The 24,476-nt window shown below is 42.8% G+C and overlaps 1 protein-coding gene and 1 long non-coding RNA gene across 7 annotated transcripts in view; one reads left to right on the forward strand and one right to left on the reverse strand.

The window, feature by feature from the left end:
• Positions 1-2,007, reverse strand: part of PDE5A (phosphodiesterase 5A) — a 50,382-nt gene extending 48,375 nt beyond the window's left edge. For 2 of the 5 annotated variants that reach the window (XM_064651427.1, XM_064651426.1), the window contains exon 1: positions 1,725-2,007. In XM_064651427.1, the coding sequence (XP_064507497.1) occupies positions 1,725-1,828 (104 nt within the window). In that variant the 5' untranslated portion in view covers positions 1,829-2,007. The other 3 variants (XM_064651429.1, XM_064651430.1, XM_064651428.1) reach the window with 3 other exon arrangements.
• The window catches only part of LOC135412678 (uncharacterized), a 123,246-nt gene that overhangs the window by 57,698 nt on the left and 41,072 nt on the right, over positions 1-24,476 (forward strand). The gene's annotated exons all lie outside the window — the stretch shown is intronic.

A 24,476-nucleotide genomic window follows, 5' to 3' on the forward strand; every position in this document is an offset into this window, starting at 1 on the left:
GCTGTCGAATGAACCTAAGGAAGCAGCAGCAGAAGGGGACCGCCTGACAGATGGTCACAAGTAAGCAGGTGACCCCCGAAGCTTTCTAGCTCTCTGCGAGTCAATTATTAATGGGGATTTCTCCTCTTACCGCCCCATCCCATGCAGAGAGGAGCAGCAGCAAAACCTCATTCAGAATGCATCCATCCCTGCTAAGTGACTCGGGGAAGCAGCAGTAAATCAGCAGCGGTGAGCAGATGGTGCGAGCGGCTCGGGAGCGGGAGGGCAGCGGAGAGGAGCAAAGCGAGCCCGCGGAGACGGCGTGTCCGAGGAGCCAAGCACAGCGCTCACTAACCCGAGCTCTCGCTGAGACAGACCGTGGGAGCCGCAGATCGCCCGTGCTCTGCATCCCCACTGCTTTGTTTATCGGAAAATATTCAAAATGGAAACCTGACTCCACTTCTAAAAATAGCCGAATTTAGTCCAATTCAACTTGAAGTCCCGCTGCCGAAGTGTGCGACAACGGTGAGCAAATACCTCGTCTTATCTCCAAAAGGCAGCATGTCAAGCCAAAGAGGGGAGAAAAGCCCCGACGAGCTCTTCAGGTCCTCGACATCGGGCTCTTCGCGAGGACCGACAGCCAGAAGGGGCGAGAGCCGAGCGGCCGCCCCCGAGCAGCGGCGGAGCCCGGCGGCCCCGCGCCGCCCCCTGCCGGCAGCCACCCCTCCCTGCCCGGGGCTGTGCCCCCGCTCCCCCCGGGCACCAATCCCTCCCTGCCCGGGGCTGTGCCCCCGCTCCCCCCGGGCAGCGACCCCTCCCTGCCCGGGGCTGTGCCCCTGCTCCCCCCGGGCACCAATCCCTCCCTGCCCGGGGCTGTGCCCCTGCTCCCCCCGGGCACCAGTCCCTCCCTGCCCGGGGCTGTGCCCCCGCTCCCCCCGGGCACCAATCCCTCCCTGCCCGGGGCTGTGCCCCCGCTCCCCCCCGGGCAGCGATCCCTCCCTGCCTGCTGCCCTGCCCGGGGCTGCGCCCCCGCTCCCCTCCCGCAGTCCCGGGGTCAGCACGGCGGCCGTGAGGTGCTCGCCCCCCCTGCTCGGGCGGAGCTCCGCTCTCGAATGCACCGCGCACGGCTCGTCAGCTCCCTCGGCACTTAACCCGTGGCCCTCGCCCCGCCGGGGGCCGCCCAGATGTCAGAAGAGGTGACGAGCCCACAGGGTGACGGAGCTCTCGAAGAGCAGCGCTTTGTTTTGCGTCGACTAAGTACTGACATAACCCACCCTCCACAAGACAGATGCTGCCTGAGGCTACTACCTACTTCGCAGGGCTGGGAAATACGTACTTGCTTGCTACTCACGAGAAGTTGGCTATGGCTGTTTTAAAGCGAGAAAAAAAAAAAAAAACACCAAAAATAAATAACTAGGAGTCCAGGGCACGGAGCTCCAGGCTGAGATCGCTTCGCTGACCGGCTCCCGGTGCCGGGCGGGCGCTTCCCAGCGGAGCGGCCGCGGGCCGGGGTCTGCAGGCGAGAGCCTGCGGGGAAGCGCCGCGTGTGCCCGTCGGCGGCAGCCGAACGGGGCTGCTGCGCCCTGCTTTCAGTTTTTGCTCTTTCGAGGGTGGGGGCGGCGGGAGGGGACCTGGGGGAGTCGCTTCTTTTTATTTTCTTTGGAGACAGCAAAGGGAAACGGGAAAGAGCGAGCTTTCGCTGGGAAGAAAGGAACTGCCTCTATCCGCCTCCGCTCCGGTCTTACCTTGTAGCTTTCCTAACAAAGTAAGAGCGGGTAAAGTCGCCGTGATCGTCCAGCCACGCTTCCACCGCTTCCTGCTCGGGCGGGGGGGCAGAGCAGCGCTCCATGCTCCCGCCGCCGCTCTGCCGCCTCCTGCCGCGGCTGCCGGCGCTGCCTTCCCCCCGGCCCGGCCCCGCCCGGCCCGGCCCTCCTCCACTGCCGGTGCCCGGGGCTCCCACCCGTGCCTGCGCCGCGCTCCCAGGTGTGCGGCCGGCAGGAAGCCCGGTGCGCGGCACCTCAGCGCATCTCCGGCCCGGCCGCCGGTCCCGCCGCGGGCACAGCCGGCTCCACCTCCGCCGCGGCCCCGCCTGCCTCCAAAAAGTGGGAAATCGGGTGTCACTTCGGAGCGGTTCGCTGCGGGGTGTCAATATGTGATCTTTGACAGACCTCAGCCTGGGTATGAGTGCTAAAGCCCTGGCTTTTCAATCCTTCATGCCTACAGTGTGGCTCCTAGATGCCTTTCTGACATTTAATAAGCACAGCCTAGCTCTGAAGATGCTCAGCTCACGGCTCCTACTTTCTCTAAAATTAGACAGCTAGGACTGAATTTTTGGTTAACGTTGAGCATCACTTTCATGTATTCTAGTTCCATTCTAAGGTGTGCACATGCGCCCATTTATAATAATTTATACTCTGCATTCACAATAGACATTTCACAAAGTAGGATGCACATCCAAGGCTTCCTGTGTCATCACATGCAGTGTCTTTGAAGGTAAGATAACATATATCATATGAAGTGTTCTCTGCTGCTCTTAACCCCTTTTCAGGCATATATAGACTCGATTTATAGAGAGGTGGGATTCTGCAGCCTGGGAAGGGGTATCAACAGGAAAATCACAGCAAAGGGAGTAAGAGCCTGTCCATGAGCTCAGGGGAAAAGTTTTGTCTTCTGTGTCTTTATGTCACATCCATGCACAGCACTCACTTGGACACGTGTGGGTTTTATCTCCTGTGTCTTTATGTCACATCTATGCACAGCACTCACTTGGACACGTGTGGGTTTTATCTTCTGTGTCTTTATGTCACATCTATGCACAGCACTCACTTGGACACATGTGAGTTTTATCTTCTGTGTCTTTGTGTCACATCCATGCACAGCACTCACTTGGACACGTGTGGGTTTTATCTTCTGTGTCTTTATGTCACATCTGTGCACAGCACTCACTTGGACACGTGTGGGTTTTGGCTATGAGTGTTTGTGTGAAATATGAGGCACACAGAAAGGGGGGGTTTACATGAACATTGCTCTGCTATAAAGAGGATCTCAAGACAAATAATGTGCACGGTGACCAGAGAGCAAATATGAAGGTAAAGCATAAGCCGGTTACATGCTGCATGAGTCAAGCTGCTACTCAAGGCAGAGACAAATGTTTCAGCGGGGAAATACAGAATTACCAAGCAAACTGCATAAACAGACAACATGGCAATAAATGAGGCAGATGTTCAGTGTCAAAACCTGGAAAGAGTAGTATGTTAGAAAAAAAAGAAAAGAAACCTGTCTTGTAACTCATGGAATTCTACATTAACCATTTCATTTCAGGAAAAGGGTTTTGAGGCAATAAAAGCCCTTAAGCTAGGCAAAGCTTTTGGAAAATAACACTGTGTTAGAGTGCTAAAGTATAATAACAATGTAAAACATACAGTTATATGATACAGATTTTATAAGTCTCTGAAATGCCATTCCCTGAAGGATCTCATGGAATATTGATCATCCCATCTCAAAAAGTAATTGCAGAATCATCAGAGGTGATCTAGACAGGAAAAACAAGGAGGACCAAACACATGGAAATATCTTTTCTGTAAAGAGGCAGAAGGAGTTTGTTTACAAAAGGACAAATACAAAAATATAATTTAATTACTGGTATTTAAAAACTAAGATAAGATTTTCTCTCTGTCTCATAGGAGAATAACAAGGTAATGGTCAATGAAATTATGTCAGCTGCAATACATAGCGTCTCATTTCATGTAATTAGGAATAGCACTAATAGAAATAAGCATTTATACTGTAGTCCCATCCAGTAAGCCACAGTCAGGAACAGAGGTTTTGCTGAGCACTGTAAACATATAATATTAAATACCAGGCCAGCTGAGACAGATACAGCATCCCTGTGCCTCCTGCCACAAGGAACTGGGACTGTGGGTGCTTGGCTGTTATTTGCCTGCAGATAAGAATCAGTAAAGCCAGTGCAAATGATTATCTTCCTGCGAATGCAGTGGGGAAGCAGCAGTTCAAAGGATTGCTACCCAAGCAAAGAATAGCATAGTCTTTCCCAAAAGAAATAAAAATGGAACAGCTGGGGGGGAAAAAGGGATACTTTCTCCGTATCCGATGAATTTCCATGAATAATAATGAACATGCTGTTTTCAATTTTAAGGTGACAGGAGGGGATGAAGGCCAAACATAACAAAAAATGAACGGTAAAAGTGGAAAAAGTCTTCTGTAATTTTGGCTTCCAAAGTGCTCCGAAAAAGCTCCGTGTACCTTAGCTCTCGCCCAGCTTTCCAGTTTGTTTCTGAACTCAGAGGGCAGAATTGGTGTAGAGTAGCTAGAAACCTGAAAAGGGGTTGGCATACAAATAAAAATGTCCAGTTCAGGTTTAGGAGCTGGTTGGGAGCTCATTGTCAAAGCCAGGATGCCTTTCCATCAGTAGGCCGTGCTACAGCAGGACTGGTTGATGCAGAAGCTGAAATCTTCCATTTGATCTTTCACAAATATTGTCATGTAAGGAGACAAGAAAGTGGGATTTTTTTTTTTTTGTGTCCAAGGCACATACATTAGAAATGCTGCTAACTCATGATAATTACTAAGGACAAATATGGAAGTATGTAACTGGAGAAAGAAGTGTTTATGTGATATTTTATTCTCAAAGAACTCTATATTTATTTAAACTTACTTGAAAGTAATGTGATTCTGTATCATTTCCCTTTAAAAGAGAAGAAAATAAGGTTTCAGATGTCACCATAGTTAACTTGTCTGACTTACTCATTAGATGAATTGGAGCAGCATTTAGCTTTGCTAAGAAGTGGGAATTGGCTGTCTTTCTACTATCCCTTGAATCTGGAAAACAGTTGGTCCATTTTGGCTCCTAAATCAAGGTAAGGGCTGTACTATATTGCCAGTGAGGGTAGAATATGATAAGGTGGAGGAAAGTATTCCTCTTGTTTGTTAGCCAGCACTTTTGCACACACATGCAAACACACACAGTGAAGAATCCCAGTGCTAGTAAAGCAAGTTTGCATTTCCCTTCCGTTATATAAGTTGCATAAAGGGAGTGTAACAGCAACCAAAATCCAATTAATTTAAAATCTAATTGTTATTTAGTGATGAAAATACTGACTGATGAGAATGTCTTATCAGTTTATGCTCTCAGTCCTTTCCAAATAATTGCTGGAAATGCTTCCCAAATAAACATGGCCATGCAGAGCTACTCACTCATTGCATAACCCGCCTTCCCCTCTGGGATAACAGTGCATATGTCCTGCAGGAAGCCATGGAAAACAGTAGCTTCCTCCTATTTTGATTTGGATGTGATTGAGCACTTGCGTCAATCAAAGGGCCGTGTGAAATTACTGTTAACCTCGGGAAAGGAGCAGCTTCTCAGAGCTGCTGATGATACACGGACATTTGTTTGGGAAGTACTAACTTCATCCCTGAAAAACGTCACTTAGGATTTCAGTTTAATATATTAGCATTTAATATGCCAACCAACCAGTATGCTCAAATGTTAACCTTTTCCAGTTTCTGTTGGAGCTCTCAGGATAAGTTGGAAACCTGTTACCAAGTCTCATCCTTCTTTTCTTTAAGCTAAGTAGTGCCACATCTTTAAGTTCTTCCTTGAACATCACGTTTTCCAGCGCTCGGATCATTTTTTTCCACTTCTGGTGTTTCCTTAATTGTCTCTACCATTCCTGCAGTGTCTCCCCAAGCTGGGATCAAGTAATCCAGCTGAACACATATCAGTGCTACATGAAGTGGAAGGGATATTTTGGGTACCTTGCAGGCTCTACTCCTGCTAATACAGTCACCCTTGGATATGCCTTCTTGGCAACAGCCTGCATTTGTTGACTTGTGGCCACCATCTATGCTCTCTGTTCCCTTTTCAAATACTTGCCTTGTATTTAAATATATTTATAGCATGTACTCAGGTGTTACCTGAGCACCTGTTTACCTCTGCCTAACTGTATTTTCTTGAAATGCCTACTTTTATGATCATCTCCTCATGTTTTTTCTGATAAAAGGCCATGGAACCTCACCCAGCAGTTCAGCATTAATGCAAGGTTTTAGAAAGACTATTGTTTTTACACAGGTATTTAAAATCCAGCATGTCCCCGAGTATGTTGCTCACAGTTTTCCTTGCTAATGGACATTTCTGCTGTTTTTCCTTTCTATCTATCTATCTATCTATCTATCTATCTATCTATCTATCTATCTATCTATCTATCTATCTAATCTTCAGTAGCATGTATGAAACCCATTATGTTTTTTCTCCAATAGATTAGAAAGCCCATTTCTGTACTCATACACCACAATTCCCTGTTAAACTTCTCACACCTTAACCTAAAAACTGAATTTCTGAAGGCTCCCTATCATCACAAATTATTAGTATTGTTTCTGTCAGTAAAGCCCTTGGATTTCTGGAGATGTTCTTTCAGCACGTTTTCCCCGGAATGGTCTTTCTGAAGCCACAAAGAGGTGTAGTAGCACCAACAACTCCATCTTGGCAATAAGAGTAATTTTGCCTCCTCTTTGCTCTGAGAATGTGTGTCTGTTTGGGTCTACTAGTGCTGCTTCTTTCTTTTCACAGTAACTGCTTTTCACAAAATCATTTTCTGTCTTGAAATGTGACCGATTTTCTTTGTTCTTTTAATGAACAACTTGGATTTCTCTGTGTTAAAATATAGGCCAGACCTCCCTAAGTGATCGTAGTCGGTCTATATTAAGACCCTGTCCTTCCTATTATTTATATCTCTATAACTTTTTGCAATTTGCAGCTTTTTCCAACAATAATTTTATGTTTTTGTTTGGATCATTCAGTATGGTTTGAGTCCATTTAGTATTGACTAGACTGATTATACAATGGTGAGGTTTTTATCAAAACCCCTTTAGAGTTGTGAGCCAAAGCCCTGCAATAATCTTACAGGAGTTTACTTTATCAAACTAATTCATAGTCTCATGGGGAAATAGGAAGGTTTTTTTTTTTCCTGACAAAACTAATTTTCTCTGTTGACTGGCGTTAATTGTACTATCATCCTTTAATTGTGCACTGATTTCTTCCTGTACCAGCCTTTCCATCAGTTTCTCTGACGTTGATGTCAGGCAAAATGATCTGCAATTTCCTTATTAAATAATGGAACAATGCTTGCTGCTCCTCTGTCTTCGGCATCTTAGGGGAAATTTCAAGACATGTTTTTTCTTAGTTTGGTTCTTTTTAGTTTTATCTTACTGAGGCTCAGGGTTAATACCTGTTAAACAGGTATTATTTTACTTCTTGATATTTTGGAATCTTAATAGTGAACATCTGAATTTCTGCTTCGGTAGATCACGTGAGGAATATTTAGGCAGCACAGAGCTGGTTAATCTTTCTAGCACTGTTTGTTACTATCACTATGAAATATTTAGAGTAATAGAAGATTTGATCTTGTCCAGACCCCAAAATAATTAAACTGTTGAATGTTTCCTATTGGTCTGTGTGGAAGACATTTCTGAAAGACCCAGCTTGTGCTTTTAACTCTTCTTTTCCCATTAGGAGGAAACATAGTTCACTAAAACTATGATCTGATTTCCTCAGGAGAACGAGCAGCACTGGCATTCTCTGTGCAGCACTGGTTCTGGAAAAATAGTTATGAATGAAAATCATGGCTATACTTTTTAGAGACCACAGCTGGAGTCAGGAAGGACTTCTTTGTACTGGAAGCTGTACCACGTGTATATCTCTTGCTTGGGTGGGTATGTCATCAAATATTCACTTCTTTTTTTTTAATTTATGAAAGTGGAGGGGGAGTGGAGGTCTGCACACAGTCCAATAAGAAGCCTGAAGGTAAACACAGAATATATTACTGGAGTATTACACAGTGAGGATAAAACTTGTTTTCAGGGCATTTTAGGAATGCACAGGTGTATTCTGGTTATGAAGTAAAGCGTTAATCTGTGATTGTGAGAGATCAACCAAAGGATTGAACAGTAAGTAAGGTGAACAGAGAGATTACTTGTGGATAACATGTTATAACCTAAAGGTATTATAAGCACAAAATCTTCACTGTTCTGAACAAGCCAGGAAAATATGTAAGAGATTAGTTTGTACCTAAGGCTGACTGCAGCACTGCTAAATGAATATAGTGGGCTTGCTTGGCATTTTAATTAGACTCAAGAACAAAATGTAGGAGAACAGTCAGGCTGAAAAGAGGTTGTTATACTTGAGTGTGGGTCTACTTCTGGATCCCATTTGATTTTTCTTGGAGGGCTATGGCACACTTGGGATCCTTCCACTTTGCCCTTTAGTTTTCATACCCATCCCTCAACACATCTGTGGTGTAGATGTTTGCTCAGCCATGGGAGTCTGAACGAGGGTGTTCCCAAGGCACCGTTGCTGATCCCAAATCAGCAGCAGTCGGTGGAGAGATGTTACCCACAGTGGCTGTTCATGCTGCCCTGTCTCTTTTTATTTTTACAGCTTTGGCTGCTGGGAGCACTTGGAGCTTTTAAAACCTTTTGATACTTGCTAACTGTTTTCTCTCTAGCAAATAAAAGAAGAGAACTGTTAGACCAAATCAGTGCACTAGATCTCTAGACACCCCCATCAGACAGCTTGGGGTCAGCATCATCCTCCCTTCCTGAAGAAGCGAAGCTGCATTTCCCGGAAAATTAGTGAGCATTCCAAGAGCGACTGGGTCCAAATTGTCATGGCTACATATCTTTTCACACTTGGTGCTCCGTTTCTGAGATGGCTACTTACATTTCCTCCCTGGCAGGTCGCACCCCATGGGGTCTGTGAGGCAGGGGCTGTCCATGGCCACGTGTCCCTGCGGCATTCAGCATAGTTGGGAATGATGGAAAACCAATGCAAAGGACAAAGTAAACCTGGTTTTGTTGGAATACAAATACAATTTGCATCGCTTGCAAGCTTTTCTATGAATCAGTGTCCCCCACTAGATCAGTGAGGACAGCAATAGCGGTGCCCACAGCAAAATGGAAAGTTTATGGGATTTGACTGAGGCTGTAGAAAAAGTTTCTGTCATAGCAGAAATTACATCAAATGAGTCACTTGGTTTTAGTGTAATGCTTAGACTTCTAAATCACCCAGTACAGAACAACAACATTAAGGAGACTCTTGATGAGCCTAAAACTCCTTCCAGCTGCTTGTGAGCTACCGGCTGTGCCTGACATTCCTGCTTTCTGGCTGCTAGGTCTGATCTCTTTTTGGAAACTCTGAAAAAAAGGTTTAACTTTTATTTGAGCTTATCGAATTTATTTGAATTTTATTTATTTCCAGAGTAAAATGTTTGTGTGCAAACAAGTTTGCGTGGTGATCTCATGGCTCTCAAATACTAATAGGAGCACCCCTGAGGAAATGAGAAGTGACACAGCATGGGCCAGCCTGCGAGGACAGCTGAGTGCTTGCAGGCTGTGGCCTGGCTTCTCAGCTCATCCTGCACGGAACACATACATATTCCCAGCTGTTTTCCTCCTCTGCAAGTGTGACCGGGTGACAGAGGTGCAAAATGGATGGAAAGGGAGGATTTTGTGTGTGTGGTATGTGGCCTTTTGCTGCCATTTTTTTTCCCTTTGTTAGTGATCTAGGACAGGGACTTTCTGTGTTTAATAAGAATTTTGTGCTCCCATATCAGCATGTGAAACACTGCCAGTACAGTGATACTTGCACAGACAATTATCCAGACTTCAGGTTCACTTATACTGTGTTGTCTGAATTAGCAGTGTGTGCATTTTGATTATAGTTGCCAAAATGTATTTTATCTTTGATAGCTGACTTGTGGGGTTTTGTAAAGAAAACCCCACTACTGATTAAGTTTGTATTGGCAGGATTGGATTCTGTATTTACAGGAAAATGGCTACTTCAGGCCCCCTAAATTACATCTCTTCCTCTGTTCTCTCTTTAACGTCCTAAAAACCCAGGGTAAATCAGGAAACATTTGCCACTGAAGGTTCTTTCAGTGTAAAGGAAACCAAACAGGTTATTGATAATCGACCAGTATTGTTCTTTTGATAGAGTTATGTCTTCTTTCAGTCTGCTGTTTGTCTTTCAGGTGTGGATTGATTAATCCTTCCAGCATTTCTGTCTCAGGTGAAATATTTTTGCTATTTTATAGGAGATAAATCACAGCTCTTCCCTTTAGGTTCTTAGTGCTTGACTCTTAATTTCTTGATCTCTGTGTGAGAATAAAAGTCTGACCTTGTTTTACCACTTCAGAGTAGTTTGGAGAGGTAAGAGAATACAGAGTTGTATGGAAGGAAAACTAGCAAAAGGGGAAAAAAAGCCCAAACTCACAAAACAAATGTGTCTTCCTGATAGTTTTAATTTTTTAGTGAGGTTGAAAGATGTTGATTTTATATGGACTAATATTCAGTTTAACTGATGGCATGGAGTTTATTACAACCAGGTGAACCAATTTTGGCACTGCTGTAATCTTGTCATTCTATTGCTTGCTATAGTATGAACTATTTAGGATGGAAAATGTATAACAAAAAGGGATACAAGTACACCTATATATAACACATCTATCTATAACAAAAGGAACAGGAATTGGAATTGTATAATGTTGATAGTCAGTAATAAGGAAAGAAAATAAATGTAAGTTGTTCTTAAACCAGTCAGGGAACATGAAAGTGAATGCTGCAAGTCCTCCCAAGTCCTTTCCAGCCATAAAAACTTGTAGAATATAGATTTTAGCACAGATAGAGCCCAGCTGAGCGTTGAGCTGAAACATGCCCAGTACCATTGTTTCCATTTGCCAACAGTCCTTACTTGCTTCGGGGGGGGGTCCCTGCAGGTTCTGGCTGTTTTTCATTCCAAGTGGCTCAAAGCATTAGGACAGATTGGTCACTTCACATCTCAGCAGGAAAGCCTTGGATTGAAACATTACACTCATTCAAAAACAGAGCTTCTTTCTTATTCCTTTTTTTTCTTTTTTTTTTTTTTTTTAATTCCCCTGGTATTCTTGCTGTTTCTGAAGAGAATAGTAGCTCATGAATAGTAATATAAAATAATTTCTGAAGCTCTTACTGCAAGTTAATAAAAAGAGTGAAGCATCTTTTGAGTTTTTTGTTTATGTGTACCTTTGAATATCTGTCAGTTCCTTTAACTCCAGGACCCTTCAAATTGACCAGCGATCATGAGGCAAACCCAGTGGAAACATAAAGATAACAAAATAGTGTGAACAGCTCAAAAAGGTAGGAGCCCTGTTGAAAAGAGACGCAGAGCTCATGCCCCCATCAAGAGTCAGGGTGTCAGTGACCACCTCAGGAGGGGACAGCACCCAGGCAGCAGAGCTCAACATCCTGCTGGTGCTGGAGCTGGAGCCCCGTAAGGTCCCAGGTAGGTGTTAGACAGCGAGGACTCTCCTATGTGGATTCTTCCCTGCCTGCAGTGTTAGTGTGATTTGGTTAAAAACCTGGCAGCCACAAAATACAAATAGAAAAAACGCAGCTGGATTTATTCTGATGCTCCCAGAGCAAAGGAGTCTCCTGCTTCAGGCTGGACTCTGCCTGCTCTCTTGCTTCCTTTCCTCTGCTAAGGTTGAGCTTAAACAGGTCTCACCCACTACTCCAAAGAACAGGGTGGAGACAGCCTAACTCTCATTTGCCCTCCTAAGTTTAGTTTCCTTTCGCAAGGAACCAGGGAAATGTCTCTCTGCATATTGACCATCATACCCTTCACCTTCCAGACCAAGAGTAAAGTTCTTTTCTGGCATCTGTAGTGTTCTCAGCACGTGGCACCAAACCCCATTTCATTCACGCTCTCATCAGCACCAGCCCTTGAAAATACCTTGCGCTCTAATGCAAAAAGCACAGTATCCTCTGCTGTTCAAACCCCCCTCAGAAAACTCTTCCTCCATAGCACTTAGAAACACCAGTCAGTAGCAGCAGAGAGCCATCGTTGTCTGACCACTCTCACTGGCAGTTCTGGTTTGCTGCCCCCCCTTTGATCTCTCTGTGTGCTGCTCACCCACCTGTGCTCCTTAGCAAAGGTCCCTGGGACACGGACCAGGCCTTTGTGTTTTGTACAGGGTGTTTCTGTTCCCTGCATGAATGTCTTGACCTTTAAAAGGCAGCTCTAGGCCTGTCAAAATGTGGTTTATTTAATCAAGAACCTGATTGGGAGGTAGCAAATCTCTGTTACAGGCCCAGAATTCTCTCTGAGTACTGTTTGTGCCAACCCAGCTTTGCCCACACAAATGTTCATGAAGCTCAGTTAAAGAGAGCTGTAAATAGAGAAGAGAAGGTGTTCAAAATGATGGGAAAAGCTTTCTTAATATTTACGTTCTTCCTTGTTGACAAAAAGGGTAGTTTGAATTCAACTCAAACTGTTTTTATTCCAAAAATGAGAAAAATACAAGCGATGATTTTATTCCCCAGCAGAGCAGATTAGTCAGCGAGCTAAGCTCGGCACAATGAAATGGAGCAATTTAAAGAGAGCCATTAAAGGTAAAAACATCTGAGTAATCAACAACAATGTTCCCTTCAGTCTAACAGGACGTTGGAAGAAAGCTGAGGCCTCGCTGAGTTTCACTGGCTACAAAGTAGAATAGAAACTTTCTCCATAAATCCCTGGGTGCAAATGCGGGAAGGTGGCAGTGTAATCTGAGCTGGCTGCCCCTGCCAAAGGAGCAGGCTGTAAGCTCACTGCCTAAAGAAATGATGAAAAAAATCAGTGCTGGGAGGAGAACTCGCTCTTTTATTAACGTTCATCAGATTAAAGAAGCGAAGCAACTGAAGCAACGTGAGCAGTGCGCAGGGGCAGGGGAGTGAGAGTTAAGAAATGCTTTTGAAGTGTGCCATGGCCTCTCTCAGAGAGCCTCTCATCGCTCTGCCCTCCAATCCGTCCTGCCAAACAGCTGGCACGGCAGGAGCTCCGCAGGCAGGCAGGGAGTGCCTTTCATCCAGCTGTGCCATCCGGAGCACAGGTGCTTTCCCTTGTGCCTGGCACTTCCTAGCTGGCTTCCAGAGTTTTGGCAGAGTCATTCACAGATGTTTGATACACAGGGATGAGACAGAAATTCATTGAAAGGGGATGTGAACTTAATGCACGGTTAATACCGTTGTCTTTATCTCCGTAAAGTCCATCTGTGCATCTGGTAGGAAATGATAGATGCACATTGGATTGAAATTCCTTCTTGAAAGTTATATATCCCAGAAATTAAGGAAATAAGCCCTTTCTGCTTAAGTTGCATGTAGGAGTTTGGATGTGCTTTGAAAGGCACTGACCTGTCAGGGCCAGGGTTGAGATCCTTACCCACAGAGCGTGGTGCACAGCTCACTCCTCAAAGAGAGCTTTTCCCCTCTGGACAGTTCCACAGAATACTGCCATGTCCCTGATCCTCCTCAGGATCGCTGTGGGAGTGGGAGGAAACTTGCTGGGGATTAATGCCAGTGCATGAGAGCACAGAACTTAGACCAAAGACCTTCCTCGTTATTCCTGAGTCCCTGCAGAAGTGAGCAGAAACTGAGGTGGCCCTAAGGGTACATTTACAGGAAAAGTGAAAAACAACCTAGTGACAGGCGACAAGTATTTTAACAGGAGAATCTAATTTTTCCCTTTTCACCACGTCATGCAGAGCACGGTGAGCGCTGTATTTGCTGGCAGAGGAGGGAAGTCTGGGGAATCTATTCATTTTCCTCCCCATTTAAACAAACAGTTTCTCATAACCATGACCAAGAAAGGAAGCAAAAGCACTTAGCAAACTTATATTAAGTGTTCTAACTCAGTGTTTGTGTTTTGTGCCTGAGAAATATACTGACTGTATTGATAGCATGGTAACGTCCTGCAGTTCCTGCAGTCTGATGTGGGAGAGGGCTCAGGGAATATTTTTAACCTTCTATGGAAACTTAATTTTGTTTTCAAAATACCTGCAGCTCAGAATAGTCTGAGCCATTCTGAAGCAAAAAATTGAGGCCCTTCAAAGAAAGTTCACAGGAGTCCCACAGGGTAATCCTGTCTGGGAGAAAAAGATGGTAGTGCCCAGAGACAGGACTCCCTGGGAGGAATTCTATCCCTTTCCCTAACTCTCTAGTACTTTGGTAATGTAATTTTAAGGCAGAGATCTGGTGAACACCAAGGATACTCCTGTAGGGAGGTGGTTTCTTTCAACCAGAGAGCTGTCTTGGATTAACTCCAGCTGTCTGCATAATCTCACTACTACCTAAGGCTTTATAGAATTGAATTTGATGGGTAAAGCAATGACTTTTCTTACTAATCTGGAAGCTCCTGCAATTTCATACAATTTATGAAGTTGTGATCTCTTCCTGCAAGTCTGTATTTTTGGTAATCAAGCCAGAAGTTCTCACTTTGGGAAAAGTAAAGCAGATTTTAAATATGTGATTGAAAAGATAATTTGGTCTTGAGAAACCGAAATACTTAATTTTTTTTTACTTTTTTTATTCTCATTTCATAATTTTGAACATTTCACGCTACAGTTCCCTCGTGTGTAAGTAAACTTTTATTAGTTAAGGATGAGCTGCAACTTCCAAATGCAATCTCCAACGAAAAAGGAAACTTAGCGAAGAACTGTTGGGTTTTTTTGAAGAATACATCTGAAAGGCTTGGATAAAAGATTTTAGTTTCTTTCTAGAATTTATCATCCCAATTATCAAAACAATTGGCCCTCCTGCCACAGAAGGCACAAGTCAGAAATCGCGTTGCTTGGCAGATCTTGTTGTTTTTAATGAGCAGTGCTGTCGTTGCGTGCCTTGGTTTTCCCCAGGAAAATCCCACATCTTTTGCAGAGCTGAAACAAAATGTTTTGTACTTATTAGCTGCCTTGAAAGAAATTAATCATAATGTTGAAAAAAAAAGGTGGAATTGTGAAATACAGGTGTTTTATGGCAAGGAGTGGCCCCTTGTTTGATATTTCTGAGGTAAGGACAGGATAGGATGCAGTGATTTGTGCCCCTCAGAAGCTTCACCAAGTACGGAATGCAGGAGAAATATCCCAGGCTCAGGGTCAGGAATGGATGCAGGGATGCCTGGAGTCATCTTTGCTGTCCTCTTCACCATCTCATTCTAATCACTCATGGAAAACTAATTGAATTTAAGAAGCACAGTCACTCTTTATGCAGTGGGTCAAATTGTCCTCTTTACCCTGTACTGTATGTTTGGAGTGACTCAAAACAGAAGCTTGTAGATGATGACATTTTGTCCTCTTTGGGAGTGGTGTTTCTCTCAAAACTTAAAGGAAACAGCAAATCTGAATGATGGCAATGTGTAATTCCACCTTGGTAATTTTGCTTTAAAAACTGTTACTCTTTTTCCTTACACCCCCAGGCTCAGCTTTTTCTAAAATAACATTTTTTCTGCTTGTGTCCCACTGTAGTTTACAGTAATGGTCTTGTCTCTGTCTCCAGTGCTCTCGTGGGAGTACTTAGAAGTGTCCATCAGTCTGAATATCTCGGAGTGGATTCTATGGAGTATGAGCCAGACCAGCCCTGTGAACTTTGCTACCACACAGGAAGTGCAGCAATGTCAGTGAGAGCCCAGTGTAGATATGGGTTATCTGTGTGATCAAATGAAGTAGACAAATATCCTCTGGAATCAAGAGGATTTGTCCTGATGCCTGAAGAACCATATTCTCCACAACTCTGTGAACTTAAATCTGATTTACATTGATAAGGAGAGGAGATTCAGGTCATTTTTTTTTTTTTGCTCAGAAATAACAGGTATAAAAAGGAAAACAACAAAGGGTCTTGACAATGATTTCTTGGCAATTCCCACTTCCCGTCAGAGGCAAACACAGATGCTTTTTGCAAAGTGACGCAGATGTCACCGCACGTCCATGGCTTGGGAAGGCGCAGATGGACTCGTGTTTGGAGAAAAAACAACAGGCACTGAGTTTGGAGAGGAAAAACAGCCTTTGATATTTTGTGGCTGTTCCTTTCTGATAGAGGCACTGCAGACACCGAGTAGCTCAGGCTCTCGGTTCTCAGAGCGGGCCTTCCAGCGCGGTGATTCTCCCCTGGCACAAGCAAGGGTTTGGTTATGATTCCTTCTGACTTTCTGCCATTTTCGTCTAATTGGTTAATTTTACTGACATGATACAGAGTCAGAATTCCTTATTTCCATTTCTACTGACTAGCATTATTTTTGTTATAACTGTCTATTAGTTATAACTAGTTACTAAGTTATTTCTAGACATAAATAAATAAAAAAAAACAGTTTCTGACCAAAGTAGTTCATAATTCAACATGAGCAATAATTTAAATTATTTAGTTATTATTTAGTTATTATTTCAGGTTACTCCAGCTGCAAACCAGGTATAAAATATTTATTTTAACTTCCCAGGGCACTGCGAGCTTTCCTTCATTAACACTTACAGAAATGGTTACATATGAGAAATAAGAGCTGCTGTATCATGTCAAAATATTACTGAGAAATATGTTGATTCACAATAAATATTCAGAATCCCATATGGAGCAGTGCATTAAACTTGGGCTTGAAACATCAGCCTGCCAATGTCACCCAATTTGGCCAGAAGGTGCCCCATAAATACCTGGGGTCTGCTTTGTCATATGTTACATTTTGCTTGCCTTCTACACTACACTGATCTCTGCTTTCAAATTAGCATTTTTCCATGTATTTTCATTTGATTTATGGAAGTGTGTCAGTGACTGGAAGTGGAGAAAGTTACCAATTTATCTTTTCTAAGAGATCATGTGGGAATCAGTGTTAGTGTGATTTGGTTAAAAACCTGTCAGCCATAAAATACAATCAGCAAACTGTCAAACAAGGGTTTTTTCCTATTGCTGAAATAAGAAGGGTTGCACTGCCTGCTTTGCCATTCCCAGCAAGGACAGTTAAAAGTCTATCCTCCACCTGTGGCTCATACAGGAAAGAATTTTATTTCCTTTAGTAATTTAAGTGTAAAAGCGTATAAGGGCCATCAGAGAAAGAAGAAAGTGAGTTGATCTGTATCAATTATAAACAGTAGGAGAAGAGAGGCTGTTATTTCATCCCCAATGAGTAGATAATACTGCATGTGATCTTTGAAAGGCTCCTTCAGTCTTTTATCCAACTAGACTGAAGAAACTCATATCTGTATCTATGTCTGTATCTGTATCTCAGTTTTTACACACTACCATAAAGTACTCAGCTATTAGGGAAAGTTTTAAAGTTCTAATTCCTTTTACCACTGCAAGAAGGAGGCTGTTACTTTGGAACTTGTCTTCTATGAAAAGGGAAAAAAGCTATAATTCTTTCCAGGAACTTGACCAGAAGAAGTTTTCAGAGAAAATTTTCTTTTTGGGAGCAAACACCCACCATAAAGCTCCACGTGGCACAGACTTGCAGGACTTGTTTCTGGCAGCCAGTCCTTTGTGAGGCTGCTGAGCTCAGGCTCCAGCTCTGGGGTTAATGCCCCCCAGTGCATTAGTTCAAGTTTCTCATCAAGACTTGCCCATCCTCCAGCAGAGGTTGCTGATCTCTAAAGTTTGGTGACGAAACTGTTCGTGAAATTCATGCTAAACACCATTTATTCAGAGGGGAAAAAAAAGCAGCAAATCAAGCTACTCTTAACAATACTTGAAGTAACCTGGCTTATCTTGAAATATCTGTTATAAGGGCTTGCCTACCTGTGAATTATGCCAATATATATAAAGAGATGGCAATCTATAAGTATGATCATGACAGAAACCTTTTCATCCAGTTGATTTTCAGCCAGAAGTAGACCAGTGGCTTATCCCTATGTCTTATTTTCCAAGGCCTTCTGGTACTGTTTGTTTGGGAAGTATGGCCTTCTCGAAACCAAAGATAGCCGTAAAAAAACCCCCGAACAATTTAATTCACATTATAATTTGCAATTTAATTTAAGGCTGAGAAGGCATTCTGAGAAGCATGGCAGTAACACAACAGAGGGAGAGTGAGACAAATAAGCTTGCACTAATGTCAGCACTAATAAGGATCCTGTTTTCAGCAGCTGAGGCGGTGTGGTCAGGACTAGCTCAATTATGTCAGTGCTGTACTACAGCTGGTGGTGCAGCTAAAACCAGACAAACATGGCAGTGTCTGTGCTGGGAGCCCTCCTCTGATGGCAGCAAAATATTGGAGGCTCTTCCAGACGTGCTCATGGGGAGTTTTCACAAATGCTTATTTCCAACTTGCAAGGAGACACAAAGCTTTCTCTTAGTGACTTATGAGAGAGTTTTAAACAATGGCACACAAGCACCTGAGTCTCACTTCAGAGCCTGCTACATTTTTTTTTACAGTGATAATTTAGGAGTTGTCAATTCTGCCATGTAATTTGCTGGATTGGAAGTCAACAGAGCTGTAACATTTCAGCTCTTGGAGCTTGTTTCTCCCCTTCCCTCTAGTCTGTTAGGAGCTAACAATCTAAATCTCCAAGGCAGCCTCATATTATAGATATTGCACAGTTCTAAGTACAGGGGAAACAGTCACTCAGGTTCTCAAGTGCTATTGTAAGACATAAATAATATGAAATGTTACCTTGAGAGGTCATTTTCATTTTTGTGGTGAGAACAGAGGTGCAGGTGTAGAACTCATCTGTGTGGGTGAAGACTCTGGGGGCTTTAGAAATGCTTTAAAGCTGTAACTTCATCTGTGAGCTTGCAGGCATTTCAAATAAAATGCTTTATTCTTTGAGGGGGCTTGTGCATGGACATAATTGGCCAAGTATGTACAAAACCTAACGACAGAACTTGCCTCTGTACATATTTAGGGAAACAGAGAGATTGTTTCCATAAATTATAGTAAACCATACAAATCATATAGCAAATCACAAACACTGTTAAAATGCTGTCTGAAAAGTTCAACCAAGCACTAGATACAAATTGACTTTGAATTCCAAGATTCCAAATAAACATATTTTCGCCTCTCTAGATTTATATGAGCTGTTGTAGTTTTCCACTGATTTCCTCTTAGTTCTGGGAGGTGTGTTTATATTTCATTCATTTGGCCTACTTGAGCATCCTTTTCTGCACTAGTCCCTAAGTTTGATTTTCCAGTCAAGTACTCTTCTGGGGACAGGCAGCACATCAATCCCTCGGGGGCTAAATTTGGAAAGCACAGCATCAATTGTTATCATTAACTGCCTTTAGAGTACATTGGAGTAGTGAGATAAATGATGGATTTCCCAAAGCTTCCTAAAGAACCATTTCCTACTTCAGACCAGGGCACATGCTCTGCTATCTGTTTAATCAAGTAACAGAAGGAACAGTTGTAGTCAAAAGCCAGAAGAGGAACAATTATCTAGTCAGATAACTTGAACATCTCTAAAAATTGACTCCACGGTGCTGTAAAGGATAATTTAATTTTCCTCCAGACATTAAAAATATTAATAAGGAGTCACTATAAATTATGAACAGTACAAAGTGTTCAAACCAACTCAGCTGTAAATTTCTTTTGGCCAAATTCCAGAGGTCTACTTTAGCCTTGCAGAGAAGATTTTTGGCCTGATACCGTGCTGCCTTTGCAGTTCCTTTGTTTCAGCACCAGCAAAGAGAAGCAGAAGGCTGGACCAGCCATTCTTCTTCTGAAGAGGCTGAAAAGATCAAGAAGGACTCCTGATATTATCTTGAAAAAAGCAGACTACTGGCTAAGGTCAGGAGTAATGGGGAGGCGAATCATTTCATAATTAAGTTTAGAGAAAAATGATATAATGCTGAAGCGATAGCAGAGAGAGCACAAATAGCAAATTGTTCTAATGAAAGCTTTTGTAGGCAAAGCCTTTCATTAGAGCTGTTCAAAATGTGCAAAAGGGCAAAGTAACAAGTGTAAATACATTTTGTTTTTTAATTAAGCAGTGCCCAGTGCCACTTGAGCTCCATGTGTTCAAGTAGGAATCTGGTGATCCAAAGGCAGATGGTGTTTGCCGTTATTGGGTGACAGATGTCCCCTCATCCTTGAGATGATGCAGTTCAGTGTAATGCATTTAGAGCTGAGTTATGCAAAATATTGAGCACCCTCAGCTCCCACTAATGGCCGGGGCAGCTGGAGGGCTCTGAGGAGGCAGGGACCTTATTAGCTGAACTCTTCACTTGCTTCGGAGGTGTCCTGATCATCAGTTCCGTTGAAATCCCTGTTCAGCATCTTTGGGATCACTCTCCAGTGACCCTGAAATCAAAGACCTTCTCCTCTTTTCAGGAAATCAATCAAATGCCCAGGAACTGCATCTGAAGAGAGCCCTCCAGCCAGCCTGGATCCTCACTGCCCCTTGAACACAGCCGTCCTAGGAGTATCAAACAGGTTTTCTTCTCCTTCAAAAGAGGTTTCTTTTTGCAACATCAAGTAGCATTTTTGAATTTATCAATATGGAGTCTGAGGTGTGGCTGGCAAGTGTATAAAAGTCAGAGTCAGATTTAAAGAGCCACTGTAGGAGTATAAGGGGAATATCCTGTTAATGGGAATTTCGTTAAAACTCTTTAGGAGGAATTTCTCCATGACCATTGCTTATCAGTTTAAAGCCAGTGAGAAAACAGCCTCTTTCTTAATTCAGGACTGATTGTATAGTCCAAAGTACAATCACCCATTCTTAACTTCTGGAGGTTGCTGCAGACTTCAGGTAGATATGGTTACAAAGCAATAATTTAGGAAAACGTGCCCTGTGGATTAATTCATCCTTGCCTTAAAAGTTCCTGGATTCCTGCTGAACCTCGGCTTTGACCTTCCCTGAATAGAACCAGGAGACAGTGACTTCAGAGTCGATACATTCCCTGGGTAACAGGGTATGTGACCAAGTTTCTATTAGCACATATTAAAACAAATTTTCAGCAGTTGATTCCAGTAATATTTCATTTTATATTTTGGTGCTACAAATGTGAGGATTCCTTTGTATAAAATTGTAGATTTTATTTCTCTGCATTTTGAACTGTGGATTTTTCTTTGTAGCCAATGAAATACCGTCATTTGAAAAAAAAAAAATTAATCTCCAAGGAATTTCTGGTTTTAAAAAAATGGGTATCTTATACCAACTCCCTCTGAATTCTCCTCTTTTTTAAACAATGCTGTATTTTTATGTAAGCAACATGCATGCCAGACTCTTGCATGAAAAATATGATGTGTATAGTGCACTTGGTTTGTTCCTCGACATAACAACATAAGTTGAAAAAACGCAGCGGTTTGTAGGAATGAAGTTATGACATGAAGCAGACCATTCGTGTCGAGAGAAGGAGACAATTTGCATTAAAAGCAGGGAGACACATGGTTCATGCAAATCTGCTGTGAACTGTGTTAAAATGTGAAGGAGACTCCATGCACCCATGTGACAAAGTGCAGGGCATCCTCACCCCAGGCTCACACTGGCAGGAGTTGTGTTTCACTGCAGAGGAACCCAAACACTACATCTAGGCAGTGCACAAACCCCCTTGCTTGTGGAAATCCTGGATTTAAAATGCCTACTCACCTCCTGTGACCCGGGAAAGGTCTAGGGCAGCAACTCACTGGCAGCACAGTTTCTTTCCCACTGTCTCCAAAGGGAGGAACTCAGCTGCTGCAGGACTTCAGCAGGCACTGGGAGGGGTTCCAGCATCGTGCTGAACAAAACATATTGTCTGCCTGAAATTGCAGCACAGTTTCGGGAGGAGCAGGCTGGCATCAGTCAGGTTCAGTCCACTTCAGGCAATTTGCCCAAAATAATAGATGGTGGTTAAAAATGATATCCAGCTTCCAAATACCCATCCAAGTGCGTTCCACTTGGCAGCTCGACAGAACAGTCTTTTTTACAGTTTTATGGCATTAAAATCAGAGGTCACATAAAGTGTAACTATCCAAACATGAGACTTAATTATTGCTGCCCTGTGTCTGTAAAGGGCTTTGTTCCTTGTCAAGATGCCTGGACACTTTAGCATAAATTCTGTAACTCTGCTCCCCTACCATCCCTCTCTTCCTCCATCCCAACCCACACACAAAGTGGCATTTAAATGAGACTCTTCACACTGTGTCATAAATATTAATGACATGAAACTCAGAGCTTGGCATTTTTCATTACCGGCCCTCTTCACCACTGTTTCACACCTGGACTGCAGCCAGCCCCTATGCAATGGGCTGACATTATTTTTTCAAGCAGTGCTATTATCGAAGAGAAACAAAATACTGAGACAATTTTGCACAAATTAAAATTGTTGGCAAGCCCTCTTTCCACATGGTGTGCTTGGGATGTCATTTGGCATGGCTTCTTGAACAGTGCCCGTGTTGGCTTGGCATAGTTTGACTTATAATTGCAATTTATGCCTTTCACCTAATCCCTGTAATAACTACAAGTTAGCAGGGTGGACATTTGATGTAACACCTGGGCTGGTTTTGAAAAAATTAATACATTTTTCCCTCCACTCTAGCTTCTCTAGTCATCCCCACAGAAATATTAATGCCTTGTTGGCATTTCTTAGTTCCTGTGGTTACTTGCATCATTTCTGTCCTTTCAGTTCGAGCTGTACCAGTTGTTTGAAATTGTAAATTAAACAACAAACAATGTTTTGGAGATATTTGTGTCAGTGTTCAAGATTTAGTTTTCTGTTTTCTCTCTGCCTGGATGATATACATACAGCTCAGTCTCTCTATCCAAGACAATGAACCTTCTGAACAAGCTGCCAGATACTGACACCCTTTTTTAAACAGCAAGTCTGTGTTTGGCTCTTCTTGACCTTCACTGTGTATCTGGGTGAGGACCACAATGTTCACATCTCATAGGCTTGAGCCTTCTAGTTTCATCTCTGAGAAGCTGATGTTTCATTAAAACAATTGGGTCAATTAGAACAATAATAGTTTGTGTTTTACCTCCTTCAGAAACTAAAAGTAGAAGGTAGAGAAGCAGAAACATCCTCTGGGCTCACTGAAATAAAATGCATTTCACAATGTGGTGTGTGTCAGGCTCTTCAGTGCTTTGAATTAAGCAGGATCAAGAGCAAGCAGAAACTGTGGGATCATAGGGCTGGAAGGAATATGAAGTCACCTAACACAAGGCAAAAGAAACAACCTTTGGGTCCTTCCTGACAGGCCCTTGTCAGCCTGCCTTGAAATCTTCACTAGGGATGCACAAAACCTCAGTCTAACTGTTCTGCTGTTCATGGCCCTTTCATTATAAAATGTTTCTGATGATGTAACCTGAATCTTGCTTGAATCCTGTTACTTCTGTAGACATAAAATAGCCTTCTACGTGTCTGAAAGACTGTTATCAAGCCTTCCCTCAGTCTTTTTGGCTAAATATCCCACTTTTCCAATATTTTACCATAATTAATATTTTATAGATAATTTATCATTTTTATTGCTGTCTTTGGGGCTGTCTTTGACGAGTTCACAGATTTCTTGAAGTGTGGTCCCTGAGCTAGACACAGTAATCCAGTTAAAGCCTTATCAGTGCTGGGTAGAGCAAAAGGGTTCTCCACAAACTTGCATGTTATCCACATACCAGAATGACACAATGTCATGGAATCCTATTCTTGACCTCCAAAGTATTTGCAATGTAACAGATTTCATTTGTTTCTAAATCTTAACGAGCCTATTCTGTGATCTGCTATTTGGGTCAGTAGTGAAAATACTGACTAGCACAGGACAGACCCCAGTGGAACATCCATTTGATACATCCTGCCATTTGGATAAGGAGCATAACTATTCAGCTTTGCACTGACATTTGAGATCCTTTTTCCCTAACTGTCACATGAGACAGTATTAGAGATATAACACTAATGAATTCTAAATATCTAAGATTCATAGTTTTACTTTCCTCTTTTTTTCCTCGGGGATGCAATTCTGAAAAATTTAGCTTGATGTGCAAACAGAGGAACCTTCGAAAGCACACATTAAAACTGACATATTTTGTATTGCTTTGTTTCTCCTTCAACATACAGAATTAAAATATCAAGAAATACTCTTTTAATCTGAATGTTCTTGATGTACCTGCTGCAAGCCTGCACGTTTTAAAAGTCTGCATAATTTAATTGATGTGTATCAGATACAACATAAATTGCCTCCACTGTACAAAGAGAAACTCATGACATATTTCAAATTCAGATAAGCATTCGAGTTTTAGAAACTTTGAGCATTTGGGGACTGCATTTCACCTACTCTGAAGTCTCCAGCCGTTCAGGAAACTCAAAAGGCTGTTTCATTGCTGACACCATTAGTGTTTTCTGTACAACAGTAGGTGAAGTGTGAAGTGTAAAACTCGGAGTGTTCTGTAGTTTGAAGGCAGAACCATTACTGCACTCAGTTGTTTTCCAAGCAGAGGGAGTGGGGAATTGCCTGGCTGAAAAAAGAAATGCAAGGAAAAACCTGTGGTGTCCATTTTTAGGATATTATGGAATAAAAGTGAAACGAAGTTTGACTTGTAAGGAAATTGCCACTTTAGGGTGACAAAATATTCCATTATAAAGGGATCACAGCACCCTTCATTTCCATGATGCTTATTTTCCTGAAACCCTAAACCCTTTCTAAGTGTTAACTAGTTCACGTTATATTGCTCCCTGCAGGGAAAATAGTAGTTTCAGACCTTTTTCAACAGATGTTGAAACTTTGCCTCTGGAGGATTAAGTTGCTTACCCCA

Source organism: Pseudopipra pipra, chromosome 4, assembly GCF_036250125.1.
Source record: "Pseudopipra pipra isolate bDixPip1 chromosome 4, bDixPip1.hap1, whole genome shotgun sequence".
NCBI classification, from domain to species: domain Eukaryota; kingdom Metazoa; phylum Chordata; class Aves; order Passeriformes; family Pipridae; genus Pseudopipra; species Pseudopipra pipra.